Source organism: Taeniopygia guttata, chromosome 2, assembly GCF_048771995.1.
Source record: "Taeniopygia guttata chromosome 2, bTaeGut7.mat, whole genome shotgun sequence".
Lineage (NCBI taxonomy): Eukaryota > Metazoa > Chordata > Aves > Passeriformes > Estrildidae > Taeniopygia > Taeniopygia guttata.
The window spans coordinates 132073968-132092460 of record NC_133026.1 but is presented as its reverse complement, the minus strand read 5'-3'; the positions used below and the strand labels follow the sequence as shown (position 1 = coordinate 132092460).

The following is an 18493-nucleotide window of genomic DNA, read 5'->3' as shown; positions in this document are numbered from 1 at the left end:
TCATGCTCTCTAGTCAAGTCTCACAAAAAAATCCTTCAATGAGAGCTTCATGTAGAAGGTTATTTGGATGCAAGGTTCATACTCAAACGACAGTCACCAGCTGCCTCATTCTCAAACTGTTGGGCTGGGGCAGGAAAGGGAGGTGCCACTTGCCCATTTAATGGTGGCAGTATGTCCCATCCTAGAAAACTTCCTTCTTATCTTTTTATAGGGCTGTTCACATTTATGAGAACTCATGTCTGCTTACAGCAACAATATAGAACAAAGCACTGAGGGCAAAAAAGAGAGATTCCCCAAGAAGCATCTTGCTCTCTGAGGTACATTTGATATCGTTAGAGGACATTCAAAGGACAAAACTGTGTATGCTTCAGGCCTGGGCATCATTCAAATACATATTTAAGAACAGATCTGTTTTACCTTTGCTAATTAAGCTAGAAAGTATATGAGAAAGCAGCAAAGTGAAATTTCAGAACCCAAGACAGAAGTATTTTGCCCTCTTTGATCAATAGAAATTAAAAGGCTTTAATATTTCTGCTAGGTCTGTATACAGCTGAAAGGAGTTCTAAACTTTCCATGTATGTGTCAGAGCGATGAAAGGACCAGATATGATACAATTATGTAAGTATAAAAATATATAACAACTTGAATGACAATGAGATAAAATCACCCGAAGTTCTCATTTGCTATTTTCACTTCTTTTAGTAGATGTTAAAATATCACAAAAGCTACATACTACAGCCAAAACACTTGGGCAACTTTTTCCTTGGGTAACGGTCATAATTTTGTCCCCAGACAATGGACTCCAGGATGACCAGTATTATTCTTCTGTACCCAACAGAATAAGAGTTCCCTCTAAATTAATATGATTTCCTATGCCCTCCTCTAAAAGTAGAATCAGGAAGAGTACTCCTGACCTAACCTGATTCCTGAAAAGTTTCTTTAGGGTATTTATAGGAAAAAAAAAATCAAACACATTTAAAACACAGAGATGTATGCATTTTGCAGATTTTTTTCTGCTTTTCTAGAAGCATTTAATGATTATTACAGGTCACACTTCTGATAAAGTCTTATCTCCAACATAACTTCAACATGCAGGATTTCATAGTCTTGACCCTAACATAATTTTAGCTTCAAATAAATCACACACAGTGGGAAGAATGGGAACTGTCACATAGACAGGAATGATTGTGCTTTCAGTGAGCACAAAAATTACAAGCCCTCAAATAGCACTGGGCAAAATCGCCTTCCCCGTCTCATCGCAGCATGTAGAAGCATTCTTGCGATTTAAAAAACACTGGTAATTTATAGTGCAGACCTCTCAAGAAAATACAGCCACACTTGTAAGATGGTGCTGTAAGAGCACAGCCGGCCCGGTGGCACGTTCCTGGCAGGATTTCTCCTCCTGCCCCCGGTGCCCGGGACACAGCGCTCAGCAGCTCACACACACGCAGAGCAGCCCTGTCCCTGCCCAGTCCCTGCCAGGCCACAGCTGGGACTGTGACAGCAGCACCGCAGAGAACCAAAGACCACACCAGCGGTCTGCAGGAGCAATACATGCATTTTGGCAAACCTGGGAGGAGAAAACATAGAATTTTCCCTTCTAAAACTGAAATTTAAAAGGACTAACCCGTTCCATCAGTAATCTGCACTCCAGGGTGAACATACTATCTACTACACACATTTGCAACTCTCCTAACCACCCTCCTAAAAACAGTCATGAGCACATTTGATGCACAAAAATCAGTGTTTAAATTTGTGGGTGTCAATCCTCCACACGAAAACACTGCCAATTTGAAAAGGAAAATATAGGAAAGAATCTCCTCTCCAAACTAGAGAGTTCAAAACTAGAACCTCGGGGGCTAGTGGCACTGGAAGGAGATTCTCTTTTCCATAGCAAAGGCTGAAACTCCATCTAGTGCATACAAGAGGCATTGCTGAACTTCACTTTAAAACAACTCATTGCTGAAAAGAATGCTCTAAACATACCTGACATTTTCGCATTACCCCTTTTATCCATTCTTTCAAATAATAATTTATTTTTTTTTATATACAACACTGAAAAGAGGTGTCCCAAATTTGGATTAGACAGATTGACCTTAAACCTTCCATCTGCTTTCCATTCTCAAAAGTTAGTTCTGTACACTGAACTAATAAGTTCTAACTCATTTTTGATTTCTTCACTATTTTTGGCAAGATTATTCTTAATATGCTCCCACTTCCAACGCTGTCCAGCAGCTTTCATCACATATTATTAGCACTTATTATTACATGGGCCCATAAAACATATTCTGCAAAACCTACAGTAATCAGCCATTTCACATCTACATATCAGAAATAAATCATGCACAAAAAATCACTTCTTTATATTGTCCTAAAAAATATATTAAAATTATTTGTTCTTAGATAAAATTCTTCAAAACATATTTGCCATACCACAATAAATGGGAAATATATTTATCAATAAATTGCATCTGCAGATATTTCAAGTGAAAACAAAACAATTCAATAAAAGGATATAGGTGGACATTCATTTTAGTATTTTCAGATAGATCATGTGAAAAGACGGCTACCTTAAAAAACATCACTCACTGTTCCTGTAAGTACAGTTATAGATGGTCTAACAGTAAATCCTGAGAAGAAAACGGAAACCTTATTTTAAGATGTGATAAAAAGGCTCAGTATATTTGATTATGCATAAGCTATAGCTTTGACACTACAACCTAAGAAATGATTACACAAAATCCTCCTCAGCCTTTAGAACATTACTTCAAATTAAAGATGTGCTGAGGTGAAAAATTGTAGTGCAATGCTTGCATAGTATTCCACCAGATCTATTAGAGTTCACCTGCTTGGCAGAAGCGCCTAATATATATTAGTATTATATTAACTGCTGCACTTGCTGCTAGCAGTCTTAAGCAAATTTCACATGTTTTTGTTGGGGTTTTTGGCTCTCATATTTCAAGTAGGATACAATTATTTAAAAATAATACAAGGTAAGAAGACTACAGCACTGAAAGGAAATAGGAGATGAAAGGAAGAGAAGAAAAACTAATCATGATTGCAAACACATTACTGCTTGTCCTTTTTTTTTTTTTTTTTGTCCCTAACTTCACCGGTACAAAACTTCATTACATCATGAAGCAGTGCAATGTTTGAAGCCACCCTGTACTAAGGAAGTTTCTTCAGGGATGTAGTACATCTCTCCATTAGTCACTTTGATGACAGGTTCACGGAATCATTAGGGTTGGAAGGAACCTCTGGAGATCATGCAGATCTGCCCCTCTGCCAAGGCAGGGTCATCTGGAGCAGGTGACACAGGAACGTGTCCAGGTGGGTTTGGAATGCCTCCAGAGGGGGAGCGACATCCCTGGCCAGCCTCTCGCAGTGCTTTGTCACCCTCAATGTTAATAAGCTCTTCCTCATGCTGAGGTGGAACTTCTTGTATTTTAGTTTGTGGCCATTGCTCCTTATGCTGTCACTGGGCACCACCCAAAAGAGTCCCAATGCCAGTGTGGAATAGACACTGCCAAACCTGCAGTGCCACTATGGAACGTGAGTCTCCTTCCTCTGTGCAGTCACGGAAACTACAATTTACTGTAGCAAATCTGTCCATTTTCAGGGAATACAGACCCAGTATCAGAAGGGATCAATGTTATTTTCCTTACCTCTAATCCCTGTTTCTGCTAATCTTTCTTCATTTTGCCTATATGAAATGTAACATTTTTTCCAAAGAACTATAATTTTAAAGAGTGTCTTGGGTTTGGGACTGTGAGGATCGCTTTGAACATCATCTCCTCAGAAAATGACATGGAACTGCTTTTCTGGTTATTGGGTTTTTTACAGAATACATTAAGATCTCCCAAAATTTTTCAGTAAAATAACAACATTAGTTGTCCCTGTCAGAAGTAAAACTTTTTAGTACCCTACTTATTACTTAGAATTCAATATTCCTCAAATCAGACTGGAAGACTTATAGAAGTTAGCTAAAATATAAAATCTTATCTACTTGGTTCTATACACTACCAAAGCATGTCTCCTGTTTGCTTTACAAAAACAGTAGTTCCCTTTTGCTCTCCCTATCTGAAGTCTGTTTTCTCTCTTACAGCCAAGAGTACTGATTTCCACTACTGGTGAGGGAAAATTTGTGCTGTTTTCTATAAGGTGTTTCCTTTAAAATATTCTGGGTTGGCATTCCTTTTTAATGGGAGTGTCTATGAGTGTGGAAGACTTATATATAGCATGTGCTATCCGTAGCCAACATTTATATTTTTGGAAAACACAGAGCTTTTTTCAATGTCTGTATGATTTCTCTATGAATACATAATTCTAGAGGTTTGGGTCCAGACTACAGATGCATCTTTTGCAGCTGCTAAGATCCATTTTAAAGACACAAAATCATTATTTTAGCCTTACTGGAATAAATCTTTATACTCATACACTGTAAGCAGCAGAGTCTGATTATAACTTTAATGAAACAGAAAATCTTCCATTTCATTTTACTGCTCTGACTGTACAGACAAGTCTCCTTCTCATTTCCTACAGTTACATTAATGCATTTAGTCAGTGAAATATATTACATAAGCAAAGTTAATGCTCATGACTTTGCTAAAAGCTGATAAAGATTACCTGATTTTTAAATATTTTGCTATGCCACTAGTCTGTGCTATGGTACTGACTTTCATGTTACAATCAGTTTGGCTGAATGTCAAAACTGCTAGAATATTTGTCTTATATCTGTAATGAGAAATGGATATCTATCCCCCAAAACTGAAAATTGTATTAAATATCACAAGAATTCCAATGCCAGCTAAGAAAAGTGGGAAAGTTTATAATACTAGTATGAGACAAACACCTTTACATAGATTTTAAGGGATATGTGTATTTGCACTACAAAAATTCTTTCTACTGGGGGAGTGATTATATTTGCTCTTGACTTTGTAGTGAATGGATACATTAAGTATGAAAATTATAATGACCATAAACAATAAAGTCAGAGTGAAATAAGCATATAATATCTTGTATATGCATGTGACACAGCATATATATTTACATGACACTATCTTTCAAGCAAAAGAGAAAATTACATTACTACAATTTTTAAAAGATACATTCTTTTGTACTAATGGTATCCTTGTCCTAATGGACAGTGTATCTCTTTTATATCACTCTTTTACTATCTTTAAGACATATACTAGTAATGTTTTGATACATTTTTTCAACCCCTCTACATGCACAGTAGGACTAGAAACTGTTAGAATACTAATCTAGCTGGGTTAATAAAAGCCAAAGAACATCCTTCCTAAAATACATTGTATAAAATGAAGAAGTTAATGTATAAAACATCTAATATTCTTGAAGATCTGTAAAGGAAGTAATTTCAGTTTTTTCATTATGGCACAGGCACAACTCAAAACTGTCCAGTCCATGCCAATAAAGACAGTGCATAATTTCTACACAATACCATCTTGACCATACTTAGCTCCTTCATGAGCTTTCATGACTTCATGAAGAACTAGAATGGTGTACAATCTTCCAGTGAGAAAATGGCTATTGTGACATGGGGTATGCTTTGGATATAGTACAAACTGTCAGTATTATGTCTCAACGAATACAGCTGCACTGCTTCCAAAATGGAATCCATAAACCTACACAGTACTCCAGAGGGCCATGAGGGTTTATTAAATAAGTGCACTGGGTTTGGCATGAAATAAACCTGCTCTAAGTGAACAAAGTTTACAACATGGTTCACAAAGGATGTCTTTAACCTTAGAAATTTGAATAATTACTTAATATACTGAGAATGTACAGTTGACGAAGCTACATAGTTACCAAACTTTCAGATTTGTAACAGTCTCAGAAAAGCAAAAGAATGGAGCACACAGCTCCTGCAGTTTTCTTAGTAAATTTAAGCTCATTAAGTATACTGGATAGGAAGAAACCTCATGGATTGCTTCCAGTTCCCTGCTGTTTCAAAGAAAATATATTTTTTTAAAATTTCATAAGATAATAAACTTTTTTAAAGTTAACTAAGAATACTGAGCCCAAAATCTCTCAAAACGTTTTTCCAAGTCCTACAGCTACAATGGAAAGAATGCCTTTCAATTTCCAGTGCTCACATATTCCAAACTAGTTTATTGCTATTTATTCTTGTACCAATAGTGTCATTAAATGTAAATAGCTCCTTTCTGTCCTCAGTGGTTGCTGCCTGATATTTTTACAGTGACCAATCACATAACCTCTCTGCTTTCAGTTTTCAAGACCAAATAGATTTTGCACTTTGGGACTATGCCTATACTAGTAAGACATAACCCTGTCACAGAGCCAGGTGCTGGTCCAGGATTCCTGCTAATTCTTATGCTTTCTGGCACAGTCAGACCTTTGCTAACCAGCATCTCCCAGACAATGCCAGCACACAGTGCAGGGGAACAGCATGGAGCAAAAACTGCTCCTAATAAACAGCTTGGACTCAGTTACCCCGCTATGGAAAGCAGAATTCAGGACAGTTGATCAAGACTGAGCTACACAGGAGTCCCTGGCCTGCAGTCCAGAGAAGAAACGTTATTAGTTCTTAAATTCCTGATTTTACACTTAGTGGTGTTTTATTGCACTCATTTTCACTATGGGAGTTCAGAAGGTCATCTGGTTCTCTATTGTGCAGTATCCCATTGCTCCCCTGTGCTGATAAGCATCCAACTTTTTGTGGCCAATGTATTTAATTACAGCTTTCTTGTTCTCTATGCCAAAGCCACTAGTGAAAATATTCAAGGTCTTCCCCAGTAGTAAGGCTTGAGGAACTCATCTAGGAAGTTGATTACAGCTTTCCCCTCTATTTCTTTATTCAATTAATCCTCATTGTTTCAGTTTAACCAGTGATTTGTGTTGGTCTTCTATAATTTAAGCTTCTGCAAAGAAGTTAGTTTTTTTTTTTACACTAACCCTTAGCCATCAATGCAAAAAACAAATTACTTAACTCCTCAGTCCAATTTTTTTCTTGCTTATTTGTTCCCTTCATTCCTCAAAAAATAACTTCTCTGTAAAGACTGTTGTCAGAGCTCATGGATTAGAAATTTGTGGTGGAGAAAAGACAAAATTTTGGTAAAAAATGCAAATAGGCAATTATGGTTGCAATAAGGAAATACAAATAGGTATTTGAATTACTAATTTTTAAAACTTTTCTAGCAAAGTGAATTATATTAACAGCTTTTAAACAAATATTGAATGTCTGAAAATACTATGGGTTTTTTTTTTAATAAAATATTATTACAATATTTTCTTAAATATTTTAATAAAAATTAATTATTATGAGCTATTATTATACTAAATATTTGTTTTCCACCAAAATTGGGTGGACACTGGACACTTGACACTTGACAATCCAAATGACACTTCCAACTTATTTTATTTTACCAAGAATTTTGCTGTCAAAGGCAATGTTAGATAATATTCAAGTATCATAAAGTAATTTTATTTTGAGATTTTTGTTTCCTAAAATTTTCAATTAGATGTTATTTATGCCTCTTTGTGTTCATTAAGGGACCAGCTAATAAAAATAACAAATTATCTACAGCCCAGAGGTGCTGGGCATATTCGTTAATTAACACATGTAAACTGTCTGAAGATGAATGGCACTAAGTACTCACAAGTTATTTATAAATATAAGACACAATATCAACATCAACAAGGAACCAAAAGAGAGGAGATGTGACAGGACCACAATAAGCCCGGGGTCTGCATGCAGATGGCACTAAATTGAAATCAACAGAATTACACCATTTACATCATCTGTGTCATCATTCATTACTGAAATTGTCTGAGAAAAATGAAAGATCCAACTCTAATGAAGTGTAACATAATGGTAATAGAAAAATTGAGATGCTTATCATGTAGTTATTGCTGTATTGAATCCCACATAAACATTCTTCAACTTTACATGAACTTGCTGCCTGGGCTCTAACAATGTAGTCACAGCAGCACAGCTCTCAGACAAAATGTAAAACATATAAAATCATAGAATATATTGAGTTGGAAGGGATCCATAAAGAGCATGGACTCCAACTCCCTGCTCCTCAAAGGACTGCCTACAAATGAACCATATCACTGTGACCATTATCCTCATGCTCCTGGAGCAGGCTTGGTGCCATGTCCAGTTCTCTGGGGAGACTGTTCCACTGAACAACCACGCTCTGCTTGGAGAGCCTTTTCAAGATGTCCCATCTGAAGCTCCCCACCTCACCTCACTGTGCCTGTGAGGAAGTTGTGGACTTCAATGAGGTCACCCCTCTGCCTTCTCTTCTCCAAGCGGGATAAGCCAAGCGACCTCAGCCACTACTCATAAATCTTACCCTTGAGAATTTTCACCATTGATCTCCTTCCCTGGACTCACTCTAATAGTCTGATGTCTTTTGTACAGTGTGGTACCTCAACTGCACACAGCACTCAGTGAGGCCACATCAACTCACAGTATGATGGGACAATCACCTCCCTTCACCATTCTCAGTGCTGTGCTACCCAGCCTGGAAACCTGCACCGAGCTGCATACTACAATAGCTGCACATCTTATGCCTGCAATAGATGCAGCCATAGCTAACCCTGACAGAACAGCAAGAAAATCTAACATTAAAAAAAAAAAAAGCGTATGTCAGTATGTTTGTTTCATGAATTTCAAAATAGAACAGACAAAGTGCAAAAAAGCAACAAAGCAACACACTTAGTGACACCTTGCACAGGTGTATCCTCCTATCAATATGCTGGAGAGAACAATTATATTTAACAAAAGGAAAAAAGAACAATGAAATAAAGATCTTTTTTCTTTTTTTTTAAATCCAATGTCAAATAGTCCCCTTTGTTAAGAAGAAAATATAATTAACTGCCTATACTTCTACTTTATATATATATATTGACATGTTTATATACTTCCATAATTACTTATTACTTTAAAATAGCTAATAATTCCATATACGTAAGTTCTTTTTCTACTTCAGCAGTGACAGCTAGGTGAATGCTTCCCCTTCTCCACTAGTATAAATTAACAGGCTTTAAAGCATTATTAGTGAGAATTATCAATTCCCTAAACTTAGTTCTATTTCAAATTCACTCAAATAATTGTATCTACAGTTTAATGATCACTTCCTGCATTATAGTTCTTTGGTTTCCTTCCCTCTTGCAGGAAAAGTTAAATATATCATGATAGAACTCTTCATGTACATATTCTGTGTATGTGAACTGACAGTCCAAAGCTGTCATACTTGAAGAAGTCCTTCATGTTCTTCCAAACTCCTAGTATGAGAATTCAGATGAAGCAAGAACAGCAAAAAAGTCATGGACAAAGTGTCTTGAAGAACATCAGTCACTGAATTTCTCTTATAAAAGGAATCTACACTACAATTCTAATTTGCAGCTAACAACTAAGTTATACAGCTAACAACAGCTAACTTTTCAAATAATATTACTGAATTATAAAAATAATTTTGTCCTGGAAAGCTTTATATCAGTATTTGAAGCCCTCACAAGAATAAAAGTCTTTCTACAAGTATAGCCTGGAAATTATGTCTGTGCCTTAGAAAGGACATAGAATTTGCCTTAAAAAAAAAAAAAAAAAAAAAAAAAAAAAAGTCATTTGTTAGGAATTCTTTCTAAATAGGCTGTGTAATTTTACATTCCAACTCACAGCTGGAAGCTCCTATCAATTTACCCTGTTAAACCACTGATTCTTACTATTGATACATCTCCATGTGGCTTCTGCTTCTCCCTTCATTTTTTCAATATTCACTACAGACAATATTGAAGGAAGCAAGTCAGATCTGTGAAGACACCACATGCAGCCTATATAAATGGGCTAGACTAAATGTTTGAGGCTTTAGAAAGAAAAGTGGTTAAACAGGCACTTTTGTTGAGATTAAATCATGACACAATGGTTTCTTTATGTAAGAATTTTTAATCTCCTCAGAAAGTTAAGTTGTATGTGTTTTAATTCTCAATTCTAAGACCTAGACCAGACTTAACCCACATTTAAGTCCATGGAAAGTGAAGATGGTGGTCTATTTCTCTCTGATAAAGCCCCTGTTTCTTCCCTAACTGCTAAGTGTAAGGTGTAATGGTGGCGCATTCTCCTGTGAGTAAGGGCCTTACACAGCAGGTAGACATTCAGTGGACTTGGGGCATGAACAAACCCTTACCTATGATGGTATCAGAATCCCATTCATAATAATAAATATATCTACAGCATTTTTTTAAGCTTATGGTACAATAAAATTACAGAAGCCTAACATTCTAGGATCATAGCTATTTTCATTCAGAGTCTTTTATAAATAACCAGTTAAGATAAACAAATGAATAAGCTATAAAACAAAAAACAATCATATTAATTTACAAGGACTCTGGAAACAACCAAAAAAATCTTTTGCAACATGGCCAACATTATTAAAGCGATTTCTCTTGAATAAAATACAGCTTTTTAGGCACTTTTAATGAGTACTTGAGATTGGTGTCTGAATCTATAGGCTACATTTTAAACTAATTTTCACTTTTTGCTACACAACAATGTTAAGAACAATGTAAACAATTATGCTCCTCCCAAGTTACTGAGTCCAGACATTCACTACAGAGAAAGTTTTCTTTGGTCACTCACAATGATGACAATAAAAAATAGAAGTCAAACAAAGATTAGATAAAAAAAAAAATAATTTGAAGCGAAGTAGGAGGAATTTGTTTCACACCTACAGAGCAAAAGCAATTTGTTAAAAAATATATAATGGTGTTATAATCTAAAAATTAACTAATAATGAATGCAAGGACTCTAGGGAATTGCTCACATTGGGAGAAACAGGCATTTGAACCTTATCTTCAATGTAGAGGTTAAACTATTCTAATCCCTTAGAAGGATCCCATACTTTTTCTACCTAAAACAGTAAAAAATCCAAATTGTTAATAGTAATAAATATCATCTTTCATAATCACATGACCAAGTATCTGAGAGCAAGAACACCTTAATTAAACAGGTCATGACTCTGACGTTATGTAGCAATTACACTGAAACTGAAAGATGAACAGGTTAAATGAACACTAGTGATTAACACTGACCAACTTTAAACATTTAAAGATAAATGGGAGGTACATGCATACATAGCAAAATATTTACTCTGATTCCCACTTAATAAAGATACATCTGTATTCTTTCAGTATTAAAACATTGTATGGATTTATTTTGTGAAAGTATTATCTCCCATATCAAACAGAAATCCTTTCAATATATATTTGGTTTACAAACCAATGGTATTTTATTTCTTCCAGATCTAAAATGCTAAAAAGGGCATGTGAACTACATGAAACTAATTCTGAAAAAGCCACAAACAGTAACATATATAAATTGACTGGAATTGAATTAGCTACCTGAAATCCAGGCTTTTCCATAGATCTTCCTGATGCTGAATGACAGCATCTTTATACTAATTCAAACCAAGGAAGTTTTAATTTTTGAATACCCTGTTTACAGTTCATAGGTGACATCTTGTTTTAACACAGGATTTTTCACATTTATTTAAATTTTTCCTTGAATGCACTGAAGTTCAACATCTGCTAAAACTGTCTACATAAGTGGAGTCATACTAAGCTTAATAACTGTCTTGTCTGTGCATACAATATTTCATATATCAACAGATGCTGGCCATGCAAATTCCATTTTTCATGCAGCAGATCTAAAGAACAAATAGATATTAACCAGATGCAAGGCCTTTTCCATTTAATTCCTCAACCTACCACGAAACTGTTCCTTGAAGGCACTAGCTAAATAAAGCTCTAAGTAAACAGATGAGGGGGAAAAAAGCACCTTAGGAGGTTTGCTGCTTAGCTCTATTACTAGCAATGTCTTCATTATTTATATATATAGGCACTGGTTTCCAGCCACTGAAGCTGAATCTAGATAATTAAACATTTATACCATCCCCTGCTGTGCCATAATGTCTAACTGTGTCCAAAGAGTCCTAGGTGTGCTGTTACACACCTGGGACTGAAATGAGGAATTTGCTGAGCTACCTTTGATAAAGGTCTACACCTGGAACTTAATAGCATATGGCAAAGTTTCTGAATATTGCAACAGGTGGCAAATAAAACTTACTGCTCAAGAACTCTTTCATCTTCTGGTTCCAGAATTGCTATTTGTAATTTATCTTGGTCTATTAATTTTAACAAAAGTGAAAATTTATTGATGTGCTATAGTTTTTGTTGCTATAGCAATGTTTCCATACATGTTTTAAGACAAGATTATTTTTGGACAGCTTGAAGAAGAATTTTAATGGAAAATTAATCTATTTTCAAGAATTTGAAGTTAAAAGATAAATTTCTAGTGCGATCAGGGCGGGAAAAATAGCTAGCAAAACAAAAACTGGCTATTCTAATTTCACCAGACTCTCTCTAAATCATCTCTTGTGCTTTTCAGAAATTCAGTACATCTAAAATCAAACCAGCTACTTCTAATTTCTGTACTGTAAAATTACACCACCATTGTGTATATGTAAAGGTCAATGTTTATAGGAAGAATTAGTGTCTTTTACACTGACTGTTGTGGGTAAAATAATTATACAAGCTTTTAGGTATATAAAACCCTGCTCACCTAACACAGCAGTACAAATATGACTGTAAAAAGAATTTCAGACTCACTTGTAGTATTTTTTCTGTATTTGCTTCTATTCTTAAGCAAGAAACAAATCTGAGTGTGTTCTTTAAACACAGAGCATAGATATCAAAAGAAAAGTCTCCATACATGGATCTAAAACCCCATGTAGCCACTGGATTGAAATACCTATGACCAATTTGAACCTACATTATGTGAAGAAGTTGCTTTATTTTTATTTTCCAATTAAATTTCAAGCAGAAGCTGAAAAAGGAGATTTGTAGTTCCTAGGAAGACATCCCTCTTTCCTTGAACACTGTGGAGGGTAAGCCAATGATCTGTGCATGAGAAAATAGGTCAATGGGCATTGCAGAGAAGGAAAAAAAAAAAAAAAAAAAAAAAAAAAGGAAGAAAAATAAAAAATTAAATCCCACAACATCTCCAACAACTCAAAGAAGTTCATATAAAGAAGTTGGTCTATGGACTACAATGCAGTGTAATATCCCTGTTCTTTGACTGTGATGGCCAACTAACAGTGTATTTTGGTATGACAGTAAGGCCCAAAAAGTTGGCAACACATGAGATCTAATTTAGAGAAAACATTTGTATGCCAATTTAACCATTAGTAGGAGGTATTTACTATGTATAGTATTCACCAGGATTTCAGGCAAGTTTAAGTCTGCTCCTTGTAGATTTAAAAACCTATGTATACTGACTACATTCTATCATGTCACATCATGACAGTCCTGAAAACACTGAAAAAAAAGCTGGATAACATATTTTGAGTAGAGGACGTGTCTTGCTTGCAGGATAATTTTGACAGGCAAAAGGAGAACCTAGTATTGAAATATGTTTGGCAATCCAATTTCAACCAAGAAGTTTGTTCACCTTCTGGTACCGGAGGTGCTTTCTGTTAGTGATCAAGGAAACAAGAGTGCAGTCTGAATGCAGTAAGATAGAGAGCAACTTAGACAAATGGATATGTGAGAAACAGGATCAGAGAACAGCCTGGGACAAGTGGCCCAAGTGGATCCAGGAAGATCTAAGTTGCCAACTCTCTGAATGACTTTTAGAGATCCCAATCTGAAAGACAATACTCAAGAGATGAGGAAAATCATTAAGCTTCCCACAGCAAAGAGGTATCTCAGAAAATGATCCTAGGTAATAGCTGGTACAGGAGACTTGTCAGAGGTATTCTAAGTATAGGAAACATTCTATAGTTTTTGTGAGTCTCTTTCTAAAAAAGGATTTTTTTTCCAAATTTCAGTGATCTGGAAATTTAACATATTTCTTTGTTAAAAAGATACATAGAGCATACACAGGCCATGAAAATCTTGATGAGACTCTGAGTCTGTTTCTTCATAAGACACAAAATCAGCTTATGTCAAAGGTCAAGAACAGGGTAAGAGCTCCCACAAACAGATATTTTCCAGTAGCAAGAAGGCAGAGGTAGGAGAAGCAACCTATGGCTTCTACAAATATATCTTACATTTGTTCAATTCCAGATGAGAAATTTTTCAGGTGCTGTGGAGGAACAGAACTACAACACTGATGGTTTAGAAATAATATGAGACATGGTAGGGCCCAAGACCTCTTCAGAATGGCAGAAGTAAAATGAGAAAAACTTTATTTTTTAACAGTGAAATTTTCACAAAAGTGAAAGAAAACATTATCAATACCTAGGTCTCTTCTGACTGGAATAGCTATGTTGATTACTTTGGAACATGGTGAAGTTAAACTGGGGAATGGGAAGTTTTAACTGCAGTAAGATAAAAGGATAAAGAATAATGCCCTATGATAATTGCTTTTTTATCCTTTCTACTGTAATTTTATATAGAATTGTTTTAGGAAAAAAAAAGTTCTTAGGACTGGTGGTGTTTTCAGAATAGATTTTCAAATACAAGCTATTTGTCTGTGTCTTAAATACTTCAAAATTAATAACATTAGAAAGGTAGAAGACTTACTTCAAAGAAAGTGCCAAATATTTTATTTCCTTGCACAGGACATAAAGACAGAACAAAAAGCAAGTTCCCGTGCATTCTTCCTCAGGTTTTTCATGTACATAATTATAAACAGTTTTGCTGAAGCCTTTGATCTGTAGCAGTTTAAAACAGATTCTCTAAAAACAAACTCCTGAATCCACTGGAAGTGATGAATGAATAAAAAAAGTATTAGAAGCTCTGAGGGTCAAGCCACTGCTGATTTTACATCACTACAAAACTTGTCACTTGAAGACAAACAGTTAAAAATATGAACCAATGTATCTAAACCTCAAATGTCCATAACAAAACACTCCACTGGAATGGTATCAGCTTTAAAAAGCTAAACAATGACCAGCAAAGTGAAGGAATCCCATTTTCTCCTGTCAGCTCTTTCCAAAAATGTATTAGGTTGCTTACTTATTTGTTGTCTCCAAAGTATCAGTGGTTACTTTAAAGTCATAGTCTCCATGAAAGGTACAAAGTCTCTAATTTCATTTAAATTCAGGATAAAATTCAGTAAAAAATTTAGAAATTCTACTACTTTTTCATTTCCTACTATTTTAAATTAAGACATATTTTTGCCTAAATGGTATTGTACAGTAACAACAAACAGTACTGATTTTAACAAGACTTCTACAGAGGACACACTAAAATATGTTTCTAGCTCCTTACAGACCTGATACTTTCAATACATCTCATTTTCCAAAGCTGTTTTTTAACTGGGTCAACAAACCATCAACAGTCATGAAGTATCTATAGCATTATCTAGGGGAATTGGCTATTGACTGGCCATTCTATGGTTACATAGTACAGAATAGGCCTCCTAAGAAATACTGGAATTCAGACCTTCTACTCTAACACTGGAAAAATAAGGACAAAAAATAATATTAAGGCTTCACTGGGTGTGTTAATCTACTGGGAAATGCTGTAAAATACAAAAAAAAAAAATACTGTTTATATTGAAGGAACCTATTTTCCTACTTTACACTGCATTCAATACACCAGGGCTTTTACCCTTGCATTTCTTTACAATGTTTATAGTTGAGAAAAAGTTGACTTAATATATTCTTTTTTTTTTTTCTGGCTTCATAACTTCTAAAACATCTATTTCAAAATCAACAGAAACAGAAATTACATAATGCAACTTGAGCCTATGTCCTTATTAATGGAAAAATTTAACTAGTTTATTAGCTAGAGAAATTCCTGTCCCTTTCCTCCTTAACACATGCACATGGTAAAGCTAGATAATACTATAACTTTCACATGTTTTTTAAATTTTATTTTCCAGGTGAATTTAGTATTTGACATGGCTCCAACATAGATGATATCGTAGGCATCAGTTGTTGGACGGACTGTGGAAGTAAGTACTGTTTGCATGCATCAATTACTTGCAAGATTATACAGAAAGGGTACATTCTTCAAGGAGAAAATTGTTCCTTTTCTTCATCTGCTTTTTGTATTCGACAGCTACCTCTGTATTCTACAAACTGCTCTTCACAGCTTTCGAACTTTCCCAGCCTTTTAACTCTGAAAAGCTCTGATGATGTAGGCCAAAGCAAGCTGTGTACCCTTAACAGACAGGGGCACCAGGAGATGGCCCACCTCAAATGTCACTTCCTGCCACTAAAGATATGTCCTCAATGGTAACAACACTGGGGCTTACAATAATGGCTTACAACTTCTATGGGAAGCAATTTTGGAATCATATGTGCAAGTCAAATGTGAGCCTTGACACGTCTATCAGAAAGAAAAAATTACATTTTATTATAGAAAAAGCCATTCTCTGTATACATTAACTAAAAGTATACAAACATTAAAGAATTTCTTTACTCCATCTCAATCATGAACTTATTTGCCAAGCATTACAGGGCAAATTGCTTTTGTAATTTTAGTTCCTTAGAATACAGCATAGAGTTTGATGGAAAAAAAGATTTACATTAGCTCATGTAGTTTTCTCAATTCTGTTATTTAAAACAAATTACATTAATTTGGTAAAAATATTGAAACATATCCATGCTTATTCCCAAATTCAGATTTATGCTACCATTTTAAACCTTCCTAAAATAAAAGATTAAAATATTTCCTGTATGTGTATTATTATCAAGACAAACAGAATGTCAGTGACATGCATAACGTTTAACATTGTCTCAACATTATGCTGAATACAATATGTGCACTATATTTTAGGAAAGCCTACAAACCAGTTTGGAAAATAATTTATGTTAGTGGATAACTCTATGACATTTCTGGCATATTCCTAAACATTTAGGATAGATATGTTTTCTTAATATATACAGGTATTGTCATTGACAGAACTGAACTACCATGCCAAAAAAATTACAACCTAAAATGTTGAGAGCACACATATCAGTGATACAGAGTGGAAAAAAATGTTATGATCACTTTATGCCACTTCAACAAGAATGCAAATGAATTTTATCAAAGAAACACCTATGACACAAATGACATTTAACTTTTTTAAGCTGTGCACATATATTGCAAAAGCAAAGGAAATGCAGGGGCATGCTCACAAAAGCTGCAAACAGAGAGGAATATCATGCATACTGTTCACAACAACTCACAGGTTATTAGTAAGTTATTTGAAAAACAGTTAAGCCTTTTATGCCAAGCATTGCTTTCATTTTAATGACAGTAATTCCCCTTGCCTTCAGTAGGAATTACACCTGTGTAAATGAGAGCAAATGTAGGGCAGGAAATAAGTCAACCATAAAAGAAAAGAACTTTAAACAGAAAAAAAGGCTCTAACCACTTTGTCCTCCTGGAGTTCATATCCACGAAAGCAAGATAGAAAGGACAGGGAAAGAAAAAAAAAAAACACAAATAAGGAAAGAATCACATCCATTTTGAAAGTAAGTACTAGAATTTTTTAGTAAGATAAACAAATAAATGTCAAAGTAATATGTATCTTTCTTATTTTCCCTAGTGGTGAAAGACATATGGTGAAAAATAAGTAATTTGAATAATTTTCATTATCTTTTCATGAGTGAAATTTTAACTATCTTATAATAATAAAAAATTGTACAAAAAATGTTTAAAGAGAATTAATTTCATAATTTGGGAGTCATGCCTTAGTTATCTTCATAAAAGAATGGGTCATCCCATCAGAAGGATGCAGCATTGAGCTCACACCTTGGATCCTAGTACTGCAAATGATTAGCATTCATCAATGCTTTGCACTTGCAGAGTTCAGTGAAATTAAGAATGTTTACTACAGACAAATAAAGGGCATTCAAATGGAAAAACTGCATGTTAGTCACTCAAGAGATCTTTAAAATCCTGGAGTTATAAAGCACAAGGAGACAGAGTGTCACAAGTGTTTACTGCATGTCATGCCAGGTTTATAACACATATAATTTCTTTTTCATACCCATCAATATTAAAGACAAACATTCTATTTCTTATTTTCATTGGAGAAATTTTCTTTTTAGCTGTCTAAAATTGCAAACTGAATACTTTAGAAAAAAAATTCAAAATATTCAAAAATATTCAAAATATTCAAAATATTTTCAGTCAAAAATATTTGCTCTTTTTCTCAACGAAGAATGATGATTTTTATCTGGTATTTTAATTTCACGTGCCAATACAGAGGCTAAATCTAGGCACTTGCTTAAGAATTGGCTGTGCTGGGAATACAACTGCTTGCCAAAATAGGGTGACAATTAATTTTATAGATTTGTTGTTCTGATACCTGTATGAAATGCAACTTTATAACATGTAACTCTTAGAGAAGGCTTAGGTTCCCTCCAATCCTAAAGTTACAAACAAACAGGAGAGAATACAACAGAGGCCAAACAAGACAGGCAATAAAACACAAAATATACAAGAAGAAGTTGAGGGAGCTAGGCTTGTTTAGCCTAAAGAAGGCTGGGATACGGAAGGATGT

General features: G+C 34.9%; 1 protein-coding gene across 46 annotated transcripts in view; it reads right to left on the bottom strand.

Annotated features, from left to right (window-relative positions):
* RIMS2 (regulating synaptic membrane exocytosis 2) overlaps positions 1-18493 on the bottom strand; it is a 447420-nt gene that overhangs the window by 332375 nt on the left and 96552 nt on the right. The window contains exon 1 of one of the 46 annotated variants that reach the window (XM_072924898.1): positions 17357-17467. The exons of the other annotated variants lie outside the window; for them this stretch is intronic. Within the exon in view, the coding sequence (XP_072780999.1) occupies positions 17357-17452 (96 nt within the window). The 5' untranslated portion in view covers positions 17453-17467. Of the gene's footprint in view, positions 1-17356; positions 17468-18493 lie in introns of those variants that run through there. 46 annotated transcript variants of the gene reach the window in all.